General features: G+C 45.8%; 1 protein-coding gene across 3 annotated transcripts in view; it reads right to left on the reverse strand.

The window, feature by feature from the left end:
- The window catches only part of SMC1B (structural maintenance of chromosomes 1B), an 896,774-nt gene that overhangs the window by 299,840 nt on the left and 580,481 nt on the right, over positions 1–16,453 (reverse strand). For all 3 annotated transcript variants that reach the window (XM_033952101.1, XM_033952100.1, XM_033952102.1), the window contains one exon: positions 2,621–2,762. In XM_033952101.1, coding sequence (XP_033807992.1) covers positions 2,621–2,762 — 142 coding nt within the window. The remainder of the gene's footprint in view (positions 1–2,620; positions 2,763–16,453) is intronic.

The raw sequence follows: 16,453 nt of genomic DNA on the forward strand, positions 1-16,453 counted from the left end.
GGTCCTTTATCAGCGCCTCTACCATCTTTCCCGGTACCGAGGTCAGACTCACCGGTTTGTAGTTCACCGGATCTCCCCTTGAATCTTTCTTGAAGATCGGTTTGCACAAGGAAGGAGAGGGAGGGGAGACAGAGGGAGGAGATGGTGCACAGCAATGGGTGCGGCAGGGAAGAGATAAGAAGAAATGCTTCTTATGGATAGATGGGAATAGGGGAGAAGAAAGAGGGAGGAGATGGTACACATGGATAGATGGGAAGGGAAAACATGGAAAAGTAGATAGATTTTGAGAAGAAAGCAGAAAAATGGAAGAAAGATGAATGTTAAAAGTTAATGCTAAGGATGGGTGTATGATCCAAACAGACCGGGGATTTTAAATTAGTCTACTTGAGGGAGCAATACTTTCAAAATAGAACAAAACCCAAAAGACCCCCCTCTCATCAATACTGGGCAAGTTTCTCAAATAGTATCATCATATAACATTTAAAAACTTTTCAATATTTAAATGTGCTCATAAGCTCTTCAGCAAGGCACTACAGCAGTGGTACAATGTTGCTGGAAAGATGCTTGAATTTTAATCATTGAATTGGAAAAGAGGCACTGAACTTATTTGAATATTAGAGAAAGAGGCAATAATATATCGCTGACCCCAGTATATATGATCTATGCACCATACATCCTCATACCTCATTCACTCCAGTTTTTTTTAGAAACCATTCGATCCTCAGCAAGGCCACCTTCCCACTCAATATAATTTCATAGTGGGCGGCTTTATACCTCAAATCGTCATTAGACCATTTATACTTTAATTCATTTATAAGGTTACCGTTTTCATTTCATTGATATCTTAAATAATTTATGATTTTTAACCAAAAGTAATTTTCTTAGCTTTTTAAATTTAACTTCTGGTCTTAATTCGCAGAAAGAAGGGAGATAACCCCACTATGAAATTATAATGAGTGGGAAGGTGGTGTTGCTGAGGATCGAATGGTTTCTCGAATGGTTTCTAAAAAAAACTGGAGTGAATGAGGTATGAGGATATATGGTGCATAGCTCATATTGGGGTCAGTGAATTTTAATCATAACACATTGTATGGAGCAAAGATTCTTGCTTCTACTGGAGTGGCAAAAGCTGTTTAACAGTAGACCACTTATCTGAAAAGGTCAGTTCACGGCTCCAATACAGTCTGTGTTTCGCTACGCTACATCAGGAAGCCGGAAGGATAAGCTTTTCATATTGATTTTATTTGCAGTGTGCAATACCTGAGTCCTTTGGTCTACACACTTGATGTTGAAAAAAGACGCTAAAGATGGATGTATGGCAGAAAGTGAAAGAGAGAAGAACATCAAATGGCTACGGTGGCCCTGGATACACAGTTGAGCACAGACAGAAGGAAGTGTAGCAAAAGACTGGGAAAAGATGGTTTAAAAAAACAAAATCACCAGACAACAAAGATAGGGGAAATTATTTTATTTTCAATTTAGTAATTGAATTGCGTCAGTTTTGAGAATTTACATCTGCTGTCTATATTTTGCACTGTTCAGGAAGAAATGCATTTGTTTCTATTTCTCTGGGGTTGTACTGCATGCAGAGTCTTGCATCTTAGGGTTTTGTTTGTATATATTAGTACTTTTAGTTTGTGGACCCATATTTGCAAAGGGGTGCATCTGTGTTCTGATAGGAATGAATGTGAGAAGCATACAGTGTGCTTTGTGTAGTTTAATTTTGTGATTAACCATTATATGTTGTTAATAAGATTATACTGTGTGTATATGAAAAATGAAAGGAAAAAAATGGTATTACAATTAGTACTATTATGGGGGCAGGATCTGGGGTGGAACTTTCAGTCCCCCCCAAAACAAAAAAGAATTCCGCTGCCTATGCCTAGAATGACTATTTGAATAAAGTTGGGATTAAGTATGGTGACATCTATGAGGTGAAAATAACCAGGAATGGTGTCTCAGGGTGAGGAAGGATCTATACTTCTACTAAGACTAAGGGCTCCTTTTACGAAGGCGCGTTAGGGCCTTAATGAGCGGAATAGCGCACGCTAGTTGCTACCACCTCCTCTTGAGCAGGCAGTAGTTTTTCAGCTAGCGCGCGCGAATCCGGTGCATGCGCTAAAAACGCTGCGCACCTTCGTAAAAGGAGTCCTAAGTATCTTAATAAAAAATTTGGCCCATGACTTAGCCTGTTTTAGATTTCAGCCCTTTATGTGATTGAGTTTGACACCCCTGCTCTAGGGGTATGACTACTACTAGAATTCTAATTTCTTCTGTAAATTTCAGTTATGTTTCCTCACTTTAATATTTCAACATTTATGCTTCCTTGATTTCTAATCTATTTTATACATCATCCTTTTAGTTCTACAGAACTACTCATCTCAAAATCAGCTATCAACCTCACTGCACAAATAATTCTATTTTGATTCAGTCATGGGACACAATCTAAACAAATTAAATAAAAAAGAACATCAGTAGAAGCAACATTCACAGTAACAAATAGCTTAACACAAAGAAAAACTATCATAAACCTATTGGGTTTATTTTAAAAAATGAACTCTCTTGTGTCTAACTTTCCAATTCACTTTGCAGAGTACATTATGTGTTATTTGTTGTTTACCTCTTTCAGCTTAATGAGCTCTTTTTCCTCACAGAGAATAACTTCCTTTAACTTCTTAACTTTGTTGCCCTCCTTCTCCAGCTGTCCCCTGGAATAATCCAGTTGAATTGTCAGTCGAGTCTTCTGATTTTCAAATGCCAGTCTGGAAAATATACCAACTATGACCAATTATGATTCAGCATTCTGTGCAAAATAGGAAGTGTAATGAAGTGGAGCAGTGATTTTCAACCTTTTTCATCTCATAGCATACTTACAAGGCATACTGTGTATATATTAACATTTAACAAACAAGTATTAAAAATAGTGATCCTTGCCCAAAATACTAAAGAATGTCAAATTCTTTACCTTCTGGGAACATCTAAAGGATCAAATCTTGAAACATAGTAACATAGTAGATGATGGCAGATAAAGACCCGAATGATCCATCCAGTCTGCCCAACTTGATTCAATCTAAAAATTTGTTGTTGTTTTTCTTCTTCTTAGCTATTTTTGGGCAAGAATCCAAAGCTCTGCCCAATACTGTTTTTAGGTTCCAACTAAATCCCTGGATCCCATCCAGTCCCATCTCTTTGTCCACTTTCAATTTTTCAAGTTGTTCATAAACACTTTCTTCCATGAACAGTACAGTATCTACTCCACAGTACAGTATCTACTCCACCTGACCAGAAGAGGTAAGAACGTCCTTGGACACCGACTAGCCAGCTTGCTTCGTAGGGCTTTAAACTAGGTAAGTTGGGGGAGGTAAGGAACCATCCTGACAAGGTAAGTTGCAACTCCATTTCTAAGTCCAAGGTAAGTATACACACTGAAAACAATACTATAGGAGTCACACTAACTCAGGCGGGAAATTCTCCACAGGGACTTAACAAACATAACATATGCACACAGTTTAGACAATAAAATTCTGGAATTAGAGACGGAAATAAGGGACGACAACCTGGACGTGGTGGCGATATCCGAGACTTGGTTCACGGATTCACATGGGTGGGATATGGCAATACCGGGATACAACTTACTTCGTCAAGACAGAGAAGGCAAATTAGGAGGAGGGGTAGCACTATACACTATAGTTACCAGAATTGCAGATATCAAGTACACTGGGGAATCCCTCTGGGTGAACCTGGCTAGGGGACATGACAAATGTCTGTATCTTGGTGTAGTGTACAGACCTCCAAGGCAACAGGAAGACAAGGATATAGAATTAATCTAAGACATAGAGAACATCACTTTGCGTGGGAACACAGTATTGTTAGGGGACTTCAATATGCCTGATGCAGATTGGAACAAACTTTCCGCCACGACCAGCAGCAGCAGAAGGCTATTAACCTCCATAAAGGGAGCATGCCTCAAACAAATGGTTTTGGAGCCCACTAGGGATCAGGCGATACTGGACCTGGTACTCACCAACGGAGAAAGTGTCACAGAGGTTTCGGTAGGCGATACGTTGGCCTCCAGTGATCACAACATGGTATGGTTCAACCTCAGGAAAGGTTTCACTAGATCAAACACATCAATAAAGGTCCTCAACTTTAAGGGCACTAACTTCAAAAGCATAGGAGATTTTGTCCATCGGGCGCTACAAAATCAAGCCGCAACAGATAATGTAGAGGTAATGTGGTCAACTCTGAAATATACCCTACACGAAGCAACCAACCACTATATAAAAACAGTAAGTAAACAGCAGAGAAACAATAAACCTCAGTGGTTCTCTGCGGAGATCTCGGACCTTGTAAAAAAGAAGAAAAGAGCATTTATCTCCTGCAAACAATCCAGGAAAACGAGAGACTATGGAAGAATATCGGGCCAAGTCTAAAGCTGTCAAAACAGCAGTCAGAGAGGCCAAACTCCGAATGGAAGAGAATCTGGCAAAGAACATTAAGAAAAGGGATAAATCCTTTTTTAGGTATATTAGTGACAGAAAAAGAAACAGATGGGATAGTACCTCTTAGGAAACCAGACGGGAATTATGTAGAATCGGATCCTGATAAAGCTAAACTACTAAATGAATACTTCTGCTCGGTCTTTATCTGTGAGATGCCGGGGTCCGGTCCACAGTTGCAGACAAGGGAAAGCCCGGAAGACCCATTTCGAAACTTCAAGTTTACGCCCAGCAGCGTCTACTGTGAATTATTTAGACTCAAAGTGAACAAAGCCATGGGACCAGGCAATCTACACCCCAGGGTGCTTAGGGAGTTGAGTGATGTTCTGGCGGAACCATTATCCGCACTCTTCAATCTCTCCCTAAGTACAGGACTGGAAAACAGCTAACGTCATTCCACTCCACAAAAAGGGATGCAGGACGGAGGCTGCAAATTATAGACCGGTGAGTCTCACGTCGATAGTGAGAAAAACTTATGGAAACACTGATCAAACACAAGTTAGATACGATCCTGAACGAGGAGAATTTGCGTGACCTCCATCAACATGGATTTACAAAGGGAAGGTCCTGCCAATCCAATCTAATCAGCTTATTTGATTGGGTAACAAGAAAGCTGGCTATAGGGGAGTCCCTGGACGTCGTGTACTTGGACTTCAGTAAAGCTTTCGTTAGCGTCCCACACTGCAGGTTATTGAGCAAAATGAGTTCGTTAGGATTAGGTGAAACATTAACTGCATGGGTTAAAGTCTGGCTTAGAGGTAGACTTCAGAGAGTGGTGGTGAACGGTACCCTCTCCGAAACATCGGAGGTGATCAGTGGTGTGCCGCAGGGCTCGGTCTTGGGCTCGATCCTATTTAACATCTTCGTAAGCGACCTGGCTCAGGGGCTTCAAGGTAAAATTACATTATTCGCCGATGACACCAAACTATGCAACATAGTGGACGAAAGCACAGTGCCAGACAGTATGACATAAGACCTACTCTTACTGGAACATTGGTCCACGACTTGGCAGCTAAGTTTCAATGCCAAAAAGTGTAAGGTCATACACCTGGGCAGTAGAAACCCATGCAGATCTTACACCCTAAATGAGACCCTAGCAAGGACTACAGCAGAACGAGACTTGGGGTAATTATTAGCGAAGACATGAAGACGGCCAATCAAGTGGAGAAAGCTTCATCCAAGGCTAAACAAATGATGGGTTGTATCCGTAGAAGTTTCATCAGCCGGAAGCCAGAAGTCATAATGCCATTGTACAGATCCATAGTGAGACCTCATCTGGAATATTGTGTACAGTTCTGGAGGCCACATTACCAAAAGGATGTGCGGAGAGTTGAGTCGGTTCAGCAAATGGCAACCAGGATGGTCTCAGGTCTCAAGAATCTCCCGTATGAGGAACGGCTGGGTAAGTTGCAGATGTACTCACTCGAGGAGCACAGAGAGAGGGGAGACATGATTGAGACGTTCAAATATGTCACGGGCCGTGTCGGGGTGGAAGAAGATATCTTTTTTCTTAAGGGACCAACGACAACAAGAGGGCATACATTGAAAATCAGGGGTGGGGAAACTTCATGGCGACACCAGGAAGTATTTCTTTACCGAAAGGGTGGTTGATCATTGGAATGATCTTCCACTGCAGGTAATCAAGGCCAGCAGCGTGCCTGATTTTAAAAGAAAATGGGATAAGCATGTGGGTCTCTTCATGGAAGAAATTAGGGGGATGGGTCATTGGGGAGGGCAGACTTGGTGGGCTGTGGCCCTTTTCTGCCATCATTTTCTATGTTTCTATGTTACTCCATTCTCATGTGTATCTTTACCAGACAATTTCAGCCCTTCTCCAGATTCTCTTCCGTGAACATAGAACAGAAGTATTTGTTTAGCATGTTTGCTTTTTCCTCATCACTCTCCACATGTTGGTTCATAGCATTTTTTAGTCTTGCAATTCCATTTTTCATCTTCTTCCTTTCACCATGATATCTAAAAAAAGTTGTCTCTCTTTTTTACGTTTTTGGCCATTAACTCTTCTACTTGCTCTTTCGCCAGTCGTATCTCTCTCTTGCCTTCTTTTAGTTTCACCTAGTAGTCCTTTCTGTACATCTCTTCTTGAGTTTTTTTTTTATATTTCAGAAACGCTAACTCTTTTGCCTTTATTTTCTCCGCCACTAATTTAGAGAACCATATTTGTTTCCTTTTTCTCTTGGTTTTATTTATTTTCTTCACATAAAGGTCAATTACATTAGAAGAAAGGACTTTGGGAAAGGAGCGCCGAGCAAACCTCGTGCGGATCGGCACCAGCAGCACTGCAGCAAAGGTGATATTTGTTAGCTGGCTCTCCTCTCTCCTTCGCGCCGCGGAAGCATTTCTCCTCTCCTCCCCATGATTCTAGAGCATAAGTGAAAGGATCTCTCTGCTCTCTTTTCTGCGGCTATATAGGAATTGGGGGAGGGGGCAGCTAGGGCCCTTACTGTGGAGATTGGGAAGCTGAGAATTGGGCAGGGGAAGCTTTGGGGATGATTAGCTTTGGGTATTGGGAAGCTGAGAATTGGGGAGGGGAGAGGGGGAATATGGGGCCTCTTTCTTTGGGGATGCTCTGGGCCTGGGGAGCTGAGAATTGGTAGGGGGCTGGGGAGGGGGAATATGGGGCCCTTCTTTGGGGATGCTCTGGGGAAGCTGAGAACCATCTCTGTAGGCTATCAGAAATTTACTTATCTACTCAAACAACATTTTTACTATTTACTTTCATTGTACCTAAACTATTATTCAGTAGAAAAAATGTAATTTGTTCAATCAAATCCTGTCTAGACATTGAACTTTTATGAAAGCACAGATACTTATGATAATAGGAGTTATCCAGGGACAGCAGGCAGATATTCTCACACATGGGTGACGTCACTGAAGGAGCCTTGGTACAGACATTTCAAAAGTGCATTGCTACTTTAAGACTTTTGAAAGTTTGCGATATCCCGCACAGTGCATGTCCCGACGTAGGCACAAGGGCCTTTGTTAAGATAAGCCAGCTAAGAAGCCCACCCGGGGTGGATGGTGGGTTGTGAGAATATCTGCCTGCTGTCCCTGGATAACACTCGTTACGGTAAGTAACTGTGCTTTATCCCAGGACAAGCAGGCAGCATATTCTCACAGATGGTGGACTTCCAAGCTAACCAGAATGGGAAGGTGGGAGTGTTGGCCTTTAGGAAAATAAATTTTGTAATACAGACTGGCTGAGGTTTCATCTGGAGAAAGACTCCAGACAATAATGCAAGGTAAAGGTATGAACTGAGGACCAAGAGGCACCTTTACAATTTCCTCAATAGGAGTAGATCTAATGAAGTGAAAGACAACTTTCCAGGTGAGAAATCTGAGATGAGCCGTGGCCATTAGTTCAAATGGAGGATTCATTAACTGGAAAAACCACATTAAGGTCCCAGACTACCAGAGGAGGTTTGAGAGATGGATTCACATTGAAAAGTCCTTTCATGAACCTGGAGACAAAAGGATGAACAGTAAGAGGCTTTCCCTTGACTGGCAGGTGAAAAGCTGTAATAGCACTGAGATAGACTCTAATAGATGTAGATTTGAGTCCAGAGTTAGACAGATAAAGTAGATAGTTCAACACCAGTTCCACTTACAAGGAAACTTAATTGTGATGATGAAGGAGACACCAGGAAGAAAACTGAGTCCACTTCTGTTGATAACATTGTTGAGTGGCTGATTTCCTGGAGGCATCAATAATATTGCGTACCAGCTGAGAGAGATGTAACTCAGATGGATTCAGCCTGAGAGAAACCAAGCTGTCAGGTGATCCTTGATTCTGAGTAAGCAGAATAGGAAATATTGGTAGAGGTATTGGCTCCCTGGTGCTAACTTGAAGTAGAAGGGAGAACCAATGTTGTATGGGCCACCAAGGAGCTATGAGAATCATGGTGGCTGACTCTCGTTTGAGTTTGAACAGTTTTTAACATGAGAGGAGTGGGTGGAAGAAAAGCATCTGCTTCCAGACGGTGAGGTGAGTATAGTATGGAGCAAAATAGGGGCAACTTGCGATTGTGGGGAGCCACATTTGTGGGAACTTGTGGAGTTCCCCATTGAGCAAAGATGGGATGAAGAGCTGTAGAGCTGAGTGCATTCGTGAGGTTGAAGAATCTTGCTGAGGTTGTCTGCTAGGTAATTCTTCTCCCCTTGAACGTAGATAGCCTTCAAGAAAAAATTGCGAGCAGTTGCCCAAAGCCAGATTTTCTGTGCTTCCTGACATAACAGGAGAGATACTGTGCCTCCTTGCTTGTTTATGTAGTACATTGCTACTTGACTGCCTGTGCAAAGAAGGAGGACAAGGAGTCAAGAGATGTTGAAAAGCTTTGAGTGCATAAAACATCGCTCTGAGTTCTAGCAAATTGATGTGAAATTTGCGCTCCCTGGCTGACCAAAGCCCTTGGGTTTGAAGGCCATCCATATGCGCTCCCCAAGCATAAGGAGATACATCCGTCGTTATCACCTTTTAATGAGGAGGCAAGTAAAAAAGTTGACCTCTGGATAGATTGGAGGAGGTCATCCACCATTGAAGTGATTGCTGAAGAGATAATGTTACAGAGATATCTTGTGACAAAATCTGTCGCTTGAGACCACTGGGAAGCGAGGGTCCATTGAGGAATGCGTAGATGCAGCCTTGCTAGTGGTGTCACATGCACTGTGGAAGCCATGTGGCCTAGAACCATCATGCACCTCGCAGAGATAGTCTGAATAGTCAACAGATCTTGGAAGAGGACGAGGAAAGTATTCAGACGATCTGAGGAAAGAAATGCTCTCATGAGAGAAGTGTCTAGGATAACTCCAATGAACTGAAGACACTGTGTCGGAATGAGGTTGAATTTGAGGAAAATGACTTCGAATCCCAAAGCTTGGAGAAAGGAAATGGTCTGAGATGTTGCTAGAGCCACCTCTTGAGCCGAAGAAGCTTTGATCAACCAGTTGTCCAGGTAAGGAAAGACTTGAAGGCTGTGGGATCAGAGAGATGCGGCCACTACAATGAGGCATTTCGTGAAGACTCTGGGAGAAGATGCTAGGCTGAAAGGAAGGACCTTGTACTGATAGTGACGATGATTCACTTGAAAGCGGAGATATTTCCTGGAAGGCCGATGGATTGAAATATGAATATAGTCTTCCTTGAGATCCAGAGAACATAGCCTGTTGTTCTGATCCAGAAGTGGATAAAGTAGGGCAAGGGAGAGCATCCGGAATTTCTCTTTGACTAGAAATTTGTTGAGATCTCTGAGATCCAGAATGGGTCACAGTCTTCCCGCCTTTTTTGAAACTAAGAAATAGCGGGAGTAGAATCCCTGATGTTGTTGAGATAGAAAAAGAGGGATTGAATCTCCTGAAGGAGAAGAGAGGACTGTGTAGGGTCCGAAATAGATTCTTTTGGAGGATGATAAGAGAGGCAAGGTATGAAAACGGAGAGCATACCCCTGATGAATGATGTTCAGAACCCAGAGATCTGTAGTGATGAGCTCCCAATGGTTTATATAATGTTGAACCCACCTTCTGATCGGCTGAGGCAGAGGTTTGAGAATGAGAACTATGGCTATGCTCCCTAGCGTCTTTTAGCTGGGTGCTCTGCCCGGCTAATTTAGGTGAGCGACCAGCTGTTTCCTCTGTTGCGGTCATGCCCCTGTTATAGTATTCTAGTTAAGGAGCCGTTCTTCGTGCTGCAACTGCAGAGTGAGTTTAAAGTGACAGGATCGTATTACATTTGGAAGGCGGGTCCCGCGCACACTGTAGGCCTCTCATGAGCCCACTGGTGTTGAGAGCTGGTAAGGCCGTCTTGGTTTCTTTTCGAGCGGTAGACAGTGGTGTGAGTGCAACCATGCAGGAGATACAGAAAGTGTTTGTGACGCGGCAGATCCCGCAGGAGGGACTTTGAGTACTGTCCAAGGCCACAGTGTAAGAAGCTCGCGCTTCCCTATAACCCCGCATTCCTGGAGCATTGGCTTTTTACTGTGTACATCCCACTAGCAGGTTCTGCTTGTTAAGCGTTTTATAATGTACTGCATGATTTTTATATATATGACTTTTCCCAGATCATAAAAGGGATGTCATGAGCAGAATGCTAATCTGCATGTTACCAGTGTTTTTAAATAAAGAGTTTGGAGAGGGGAATGTGAGAGCAAACAAATTCAGTTATTGGCATTGCCTGTTCTCTGGGAGGCCTTTTAATAAATCCAGGAAGAATTGTTTTCTGAAGTTGCTCTTGTTTTAGCTTTCTTTCCCTCAGGTAAATGCATAGATATAGGTTTTGTCGATGTCTGAGTGGTTCTTAGATTTGAAGCAGCTCAGTACAGGAAGGTTTAATCTGACTGATGAGCCAGCGAGGGACGAAATATGCAGTGACTCCAGGTTTTGTATATTTTATTTTCCGACTCAAGCCTCTTTAGTGTTGAAATAGGTATTCTCCTGGGATGTGCCTGGAAAACATTATAATGGAGCATAGTGGTTGGAGCACTCTTAGCCAGTCAGGTTTTCAGGGGCTAGTTAGGTCTATGCATTTTGAAGGTACTGAGAGTAAAACTCTCACATGAGTTGCCATTTTATAGGAGCCAGCTCACAGATGCCAATGGGTGCTGATGACTTCCAATATTGAGCAAGTTCCTTGTATTGAATCTGGACATAGGGGGGGAGGGGAGAGACAGAAAAGGACCTTGAGAAGGGGCAGGAAAGCAGACTTGAACCAAAAGGGAGGGGGAAGACAGGGCAGATACTGGACTAGAAGGGGTAGATAGGGAAACACCCTGAGTCAAAGGGAGAGAGATGCCAGGATCTGCGAAAACAAACAGTGAGAGAGAAAGAAAGACCTGGAATAAAGGTGGGAGGATTCAAAATGTTAACAGAAGGAAGATAGAGAGAGGGAGAAACCTGAAACAAAGGGAAGGCAGAAGAGAGGGGACCAGATGTTGGACTTGGGGGTGTATAGAGGGAAGAGAAAGAGACTGCAGAGAGGTGGAAAGATTCTGGACCAGGGATGGAGGAAGGAAGGTGGGATAGACAGAGAGGTAGAGAAAGACCTGGAAGAAAAGAGAACAAATACTAGATATGGGGGAGGGGGGTGTTGTAAGCAGAAAAAAGACAGAGAGAGAGAGGCCTGGATCAAAGGAGAACGACAGTTTGCAGATGCTGGACTATGGGAGGTGCAGACAGAAGAGACAGAGGGAGAGAGACCCTGAGGAAGAACAGAGAGATGCAAGATTATAACAGAGGAGGGAGAGAGAGGGAGACGTTGCCAATAGGAGTGAAGGAGAGGGGTGAAAAGTTGAACTCATGGAGGGACAGAGAGAGATGCTGACTGGGGAAGGGAATGAGGTCCGGAGAAGAAGCATGCAGGAGGCATAAAGAAAATATGTTAGATGCACAGTCAGAAGGAAGTCCAACCAGAAAATATTTAAATCACCAGACAACAAAAGTAGGAAAAATGATTTTATTTTCAATTTAGTGATCAAACTCTGTCAGTTTTGAGAATTTATAATCTGCTGTCCATATTTTGCACTATATTTGTCTATTTTTCTATAATTGTTACTGAGGTGACATTGCATATTTTAAAGTCATCTGCCTTGACTCTTTGAAAAATAAAACAAATATAAATAATAATTAACATTTTCTCTGCATACAGTGTGCTTTGAGGTTTTTAAAAAAAATTTTGTGGTTACCATTACACTTCTCCCTCTGTATTCGCGGTTTCGATTATTCACGGTTTTTAGTTTGCTGGCTCCTCCCCCCCCCCCCCAATTACATCAGCTTGCATAGAGAAATCACCGATTCCAAGCGTTTACAGAGAAAAATCACTGATTGCTGGCACTTTCTTCACCATGTTTTGCCTCTCCTTCAGGAACAGGCCAGGTCTCCCACCATGTTATTCGCAGTTTCACCATATTCAAGATGGTTTTTAATAGAAAACAGCAAATAACATATGAAAAAGTTATTCACGGTTTTTCTGTATTCACGGGTCTGTTAGTCCCCTATTACAGTGAATATGGAGGGAGAAGTGTATGAATTAATAAGATTATATTGTGTGTACATGAAAAATTAATGGAAGAAATTGCATTACAATTAGTATTATTATACTGGGGGTGGAGGGTGTCAGGGGCGGAGCTTAGGCTGGGGTACTTGGGGGGGTACTTGGCTTGAAGAAGTTTAGAAACACTGGTCTAAGTGACTATGTAGTTCACTCAGTAAGGGCCCCTTTTACAAAGCTACAGTAGCGATTCTCCCATGGCAAATGCACCAAAGTTCATTCAATTCCTAGTTCGCAGCTTTGTATAAGGAACCCTAATGCAGGAACTACTATCTCTGCACTATGTCTAAAACAAAAAACAGATTGCACCATACACCAGGGACACGGACATGCGGATAGAGAGGCAAGAGAAGATAGAGAGGACAGTGATTGTCGTGGGGGACTCCATCATCAGACAAGTCAACAGCCACATAGCGGGAGGAAGACAAGATCGGCTGGTGACCTGCCTACTGAGAGCCAATAGTGCTGCCCGATTCACGATTCGAATCGATTCAATTAAAAAAAAAAAAAAAAAAAATCGGCCTCCCGATTCAATGGCCGACCCTTCCCCCATGCCTTCCTAAAGCAGGAACTGCAGCGCTGCCTCTTGCTGGCTGTCCGCTGCTGCTCCTGTTTGAGGGGGGAGGGTCGGTCAGAAAGGCCTCCCCCAGCTTGCCCGCTCTTGCCTCCCCCAGCTTCCCTGCTCTTACCTCCTTTAGGTTAATAGGGCAGCTTGCAGGCTCGCTGGTGTTATAGCGATCCCTGCAGCTGCATAAGAACATAAGAATTGCCATCTCCGGATCAGACCCATGGTCCATCGAGTCCGGTGATCTGCACACGCGGAGGCCCAGTCAGGTGTACACCTGATGTAGTTTTAGTCACCCATATCCCTCTATGCCTCTCGTAAGGAGATGTGTATCTAATTTGCTTTTGAATCCTAGAACGGTGGATTCCGTAATAACCTCCTCTGGGAGAGCATTCCAGGTGTCCACCACTTGCTGCGTGAAGCAGAACTTCCTGACAATTCTCCTGGACTTGTCCCCCCTTAGCTTCAGTCCATGTCCTCTTGTCCGTGTCACGTTGGACAATGTACCGTATTTTCGCGGATATAACGCGCGCGTTATACGTGATTTTACGTACCGCGCATACCCCTCGCGCGTTATATGCCTGAGCGCGGTATACAAAAGTTTTTAAACATAGTTCCCACCCCGCCCGACGCCCGATTCACCCCCCCAGCAGGACCGCTCGCACCCCCACCCCGAACGACCGCTCGCACGCGCTCCCACCCGCACCCGCATCCACGATCGGAGCAAGAGGGAGCCCAAGCCCTCTTGCCCGGCCGACTCCCCGACGTCCGATACATCCCCCCCCCCGGCAGGACCACTCGCACCCTCACCCCGAAGGACCGCCGACTCCCCAACAATATCGGGCCAGGAGGGCGCCCAAACCCTCCTGGCCACGGCGACCCCCTAACCCCACCCCGCACTACATTACGGGCAGGAGGGATCCCAGGCCCTCCTGCCCTCGACGCAAACCCCCCTCCCTCCAACGACCGCCCCCCCCAAGAACCTCCGCCCGTCCCCCAGCCGACCCGCGACCCCCCTGGCCGACCCCCACGACACCCCCACCCGCCTTCCCCGTACCTTTGTGTAGTTGGGCCAGAAGGGAGCCCAAACCCTCCTGGCCACGGCGACCCCCTAACCCCACCCCGCACTACATTACGGGCAGGAGGGATCCCAGGCCCTCCTGCCCTCGACGCAACCCCCCCTCCCCCCCAGCCGACCCGCGACCCCCCTGGCCGATCCCCACGACCCCCCCACCCCCCTTCCCCGTACCTTTGGAAGTTGGCCGGACAGACGGGAGCCAAACCCGCCTGTCCGGCAGGCAGCCAACGAAGGAATGAGGCCGGATTGGCCCATCCGTCCTAAAGCTCCGCCTACTGGTGGGGCCTAAGGCGCGTGGGCCAATCAGAATAGGCCCTGGAGCCTTAGGTCCCACCTGGGGGCGCGGCCTGAGGCACATGGGCCAAACCCGACCATGTGTCTCAGGCCGCGCCTCCAGGTGGGACCTAAGGCTCCAGGGCCTATTCTGATTGGCCCACGCGCCTTAGGCCCCACCAGTAGGCGGAGCTTTAGGACGGATGGGCCAATCCGGCCTCATTCCTTCGTTGGCTGCCTGCCGGACAGGCGGGTTTGGCTCCCGTCTGTCCGGCCAACTTCCAAAGGTACGGGGAAGGGGGGTGGGGGGGTCGTGGGGGTCGGCCAGGGGGGTCGCGGGTCGGCTGGGGGGGCGGTCGGAGGTTCTTGGGGGGGGGGCGGTCGTTGGAGGGAGGGGGGTTTGCGTCGAGGGCAGGAGGGCCTGGGATCCCTCCTGCCCGTAATGTAGTGCGGGGTGGGGTTAGGGGGTCGCCGTGGCCAGGAGGGTTTGGGCTCCCTTCTGGCCCAACTACACAAAGGTACGGGGAAGGCGGGTGGGGGTGTCGTGGGGGTTGGCCAGGGGGGTCGCGGGTCGGCTGGGGGACGGGCGGAGGTTCTTGGGGGGGGGCGGTCGTTGGGGGGAGGGGGTTTGCGTCGAGGGCAGGAGGGCCTGGGATCCCTCCTGCCCGTAATGTAGTGCGGGGGGGGGTTAGGGGGTCGCCGTGGCCAGGAGGGTTTGGGCTCCCTCCTGGCCCGATATTGTTGGGGAGTCGGCGGTCCTTCGGGGTGAGGGTGCGAGTGGTCCTGCCGGGGGGGGGGGATGTATCGGACGTCGGGGGGGGCATCAGGCTTTCAGGATGGGGACAGACCTTCAAGGGGGGACAGGACTTCAAGGGAGGACAGTGCACGAAAGTCAGGGGGGGTGAACGGAGAGTCGGGACAGCGCACGGAAAGTCAGGGCGGGCGAAAGGAGAGTCGGGCAGCATGCGCGTTATATGCCTGAGCGCGGTATAGAAAAGTTTTTGTACATATCATCGTGATTTCTGCGCGCTATACCCCTGTGCGCGTTTTACAATGGTGCGCGTTATATCCGCGAAAATACGGTAAATAATTTATTTTCCTGCTCTATTTTGTCGATGCCTTTCAGTATTTTGAAAGTCTCAATCATGTCCCCTCGCAGTCTCCTCTTCTCAAAGGAGAACAGTCCCAGTTTTTTGAGTCGTTCCTCATATTCCAAGTTCTCCATACCATTTATTAGCTTCGTTGCTCGTCTCTGCACCCTCTCCAGCATTTTTATATCCTTTAGGTTGGGAGACCAATGTTGGATACAGTATTCCAAGTGTGGTCTGACCATTGCCCTATAAAGTGGCATTATAACTTTCTCCGATCTACTCGTGATTCCTTTCTTTATCATGCCTAACATTCTATTTGCTTTCTTTTTTGCTGCCGCACATTGTGCCAACGGTTTCAGGGTCCTATCTATCAGTACACCCAGGTCCTTTTCTTGTTCACTCTTACCCAGAGTTGCACCTGACATTCTATACTCGTATTCCTTGTTCTTACTGCCTAAATGCATTACTTTGCACTTTTCCACATTAAACTTCATCTGCCATTTCTCTGCCCATTTCTCTAACTGACACAAGTCACTCTGGAGTACCTCGCTGTCCATCTGCGATCTGATTGCCCGGCATAGCTTTGTGTCGTCTGCAAATTTGATGATCTCACTGGATGTTCCTTCTTCTAGGTCATTTATGAAAATATTAAATAAGATGGGCCCAAGTACCGAGCCCTGGGGCACACCGCTAGTCACTTTCTCCCAGTCTGAGAACTTCCCATTTATACTCACTCTCTGCTTTCTGTTCTCCAGCCATTTGCCTATCCATCTTAGTATATCTCCCTCTATTCCATGGCTTTGTAGTTTCCTGAGAAGTCTTTCATGTGGAACTTGGTCGAATGCTTTTTGGAAGTCCAAGTATATTATGTCCACCGGTTCTCCATTATCA

This window comes from Geotrypetes seraphini, chromosome 7 (assembly GCF_902459505.1).
Source record: "Geotrypetes seraphini chromosome 7, aGeoSer1.1, whole genome shotgun sequence".
Taxonomy (NCBI): Eukaryota; Metazoa; Chordata; class Amphibia; order Gymnophiona; family Dermophiidae; genus Geotrypetes; species Geotrypetes seraphini.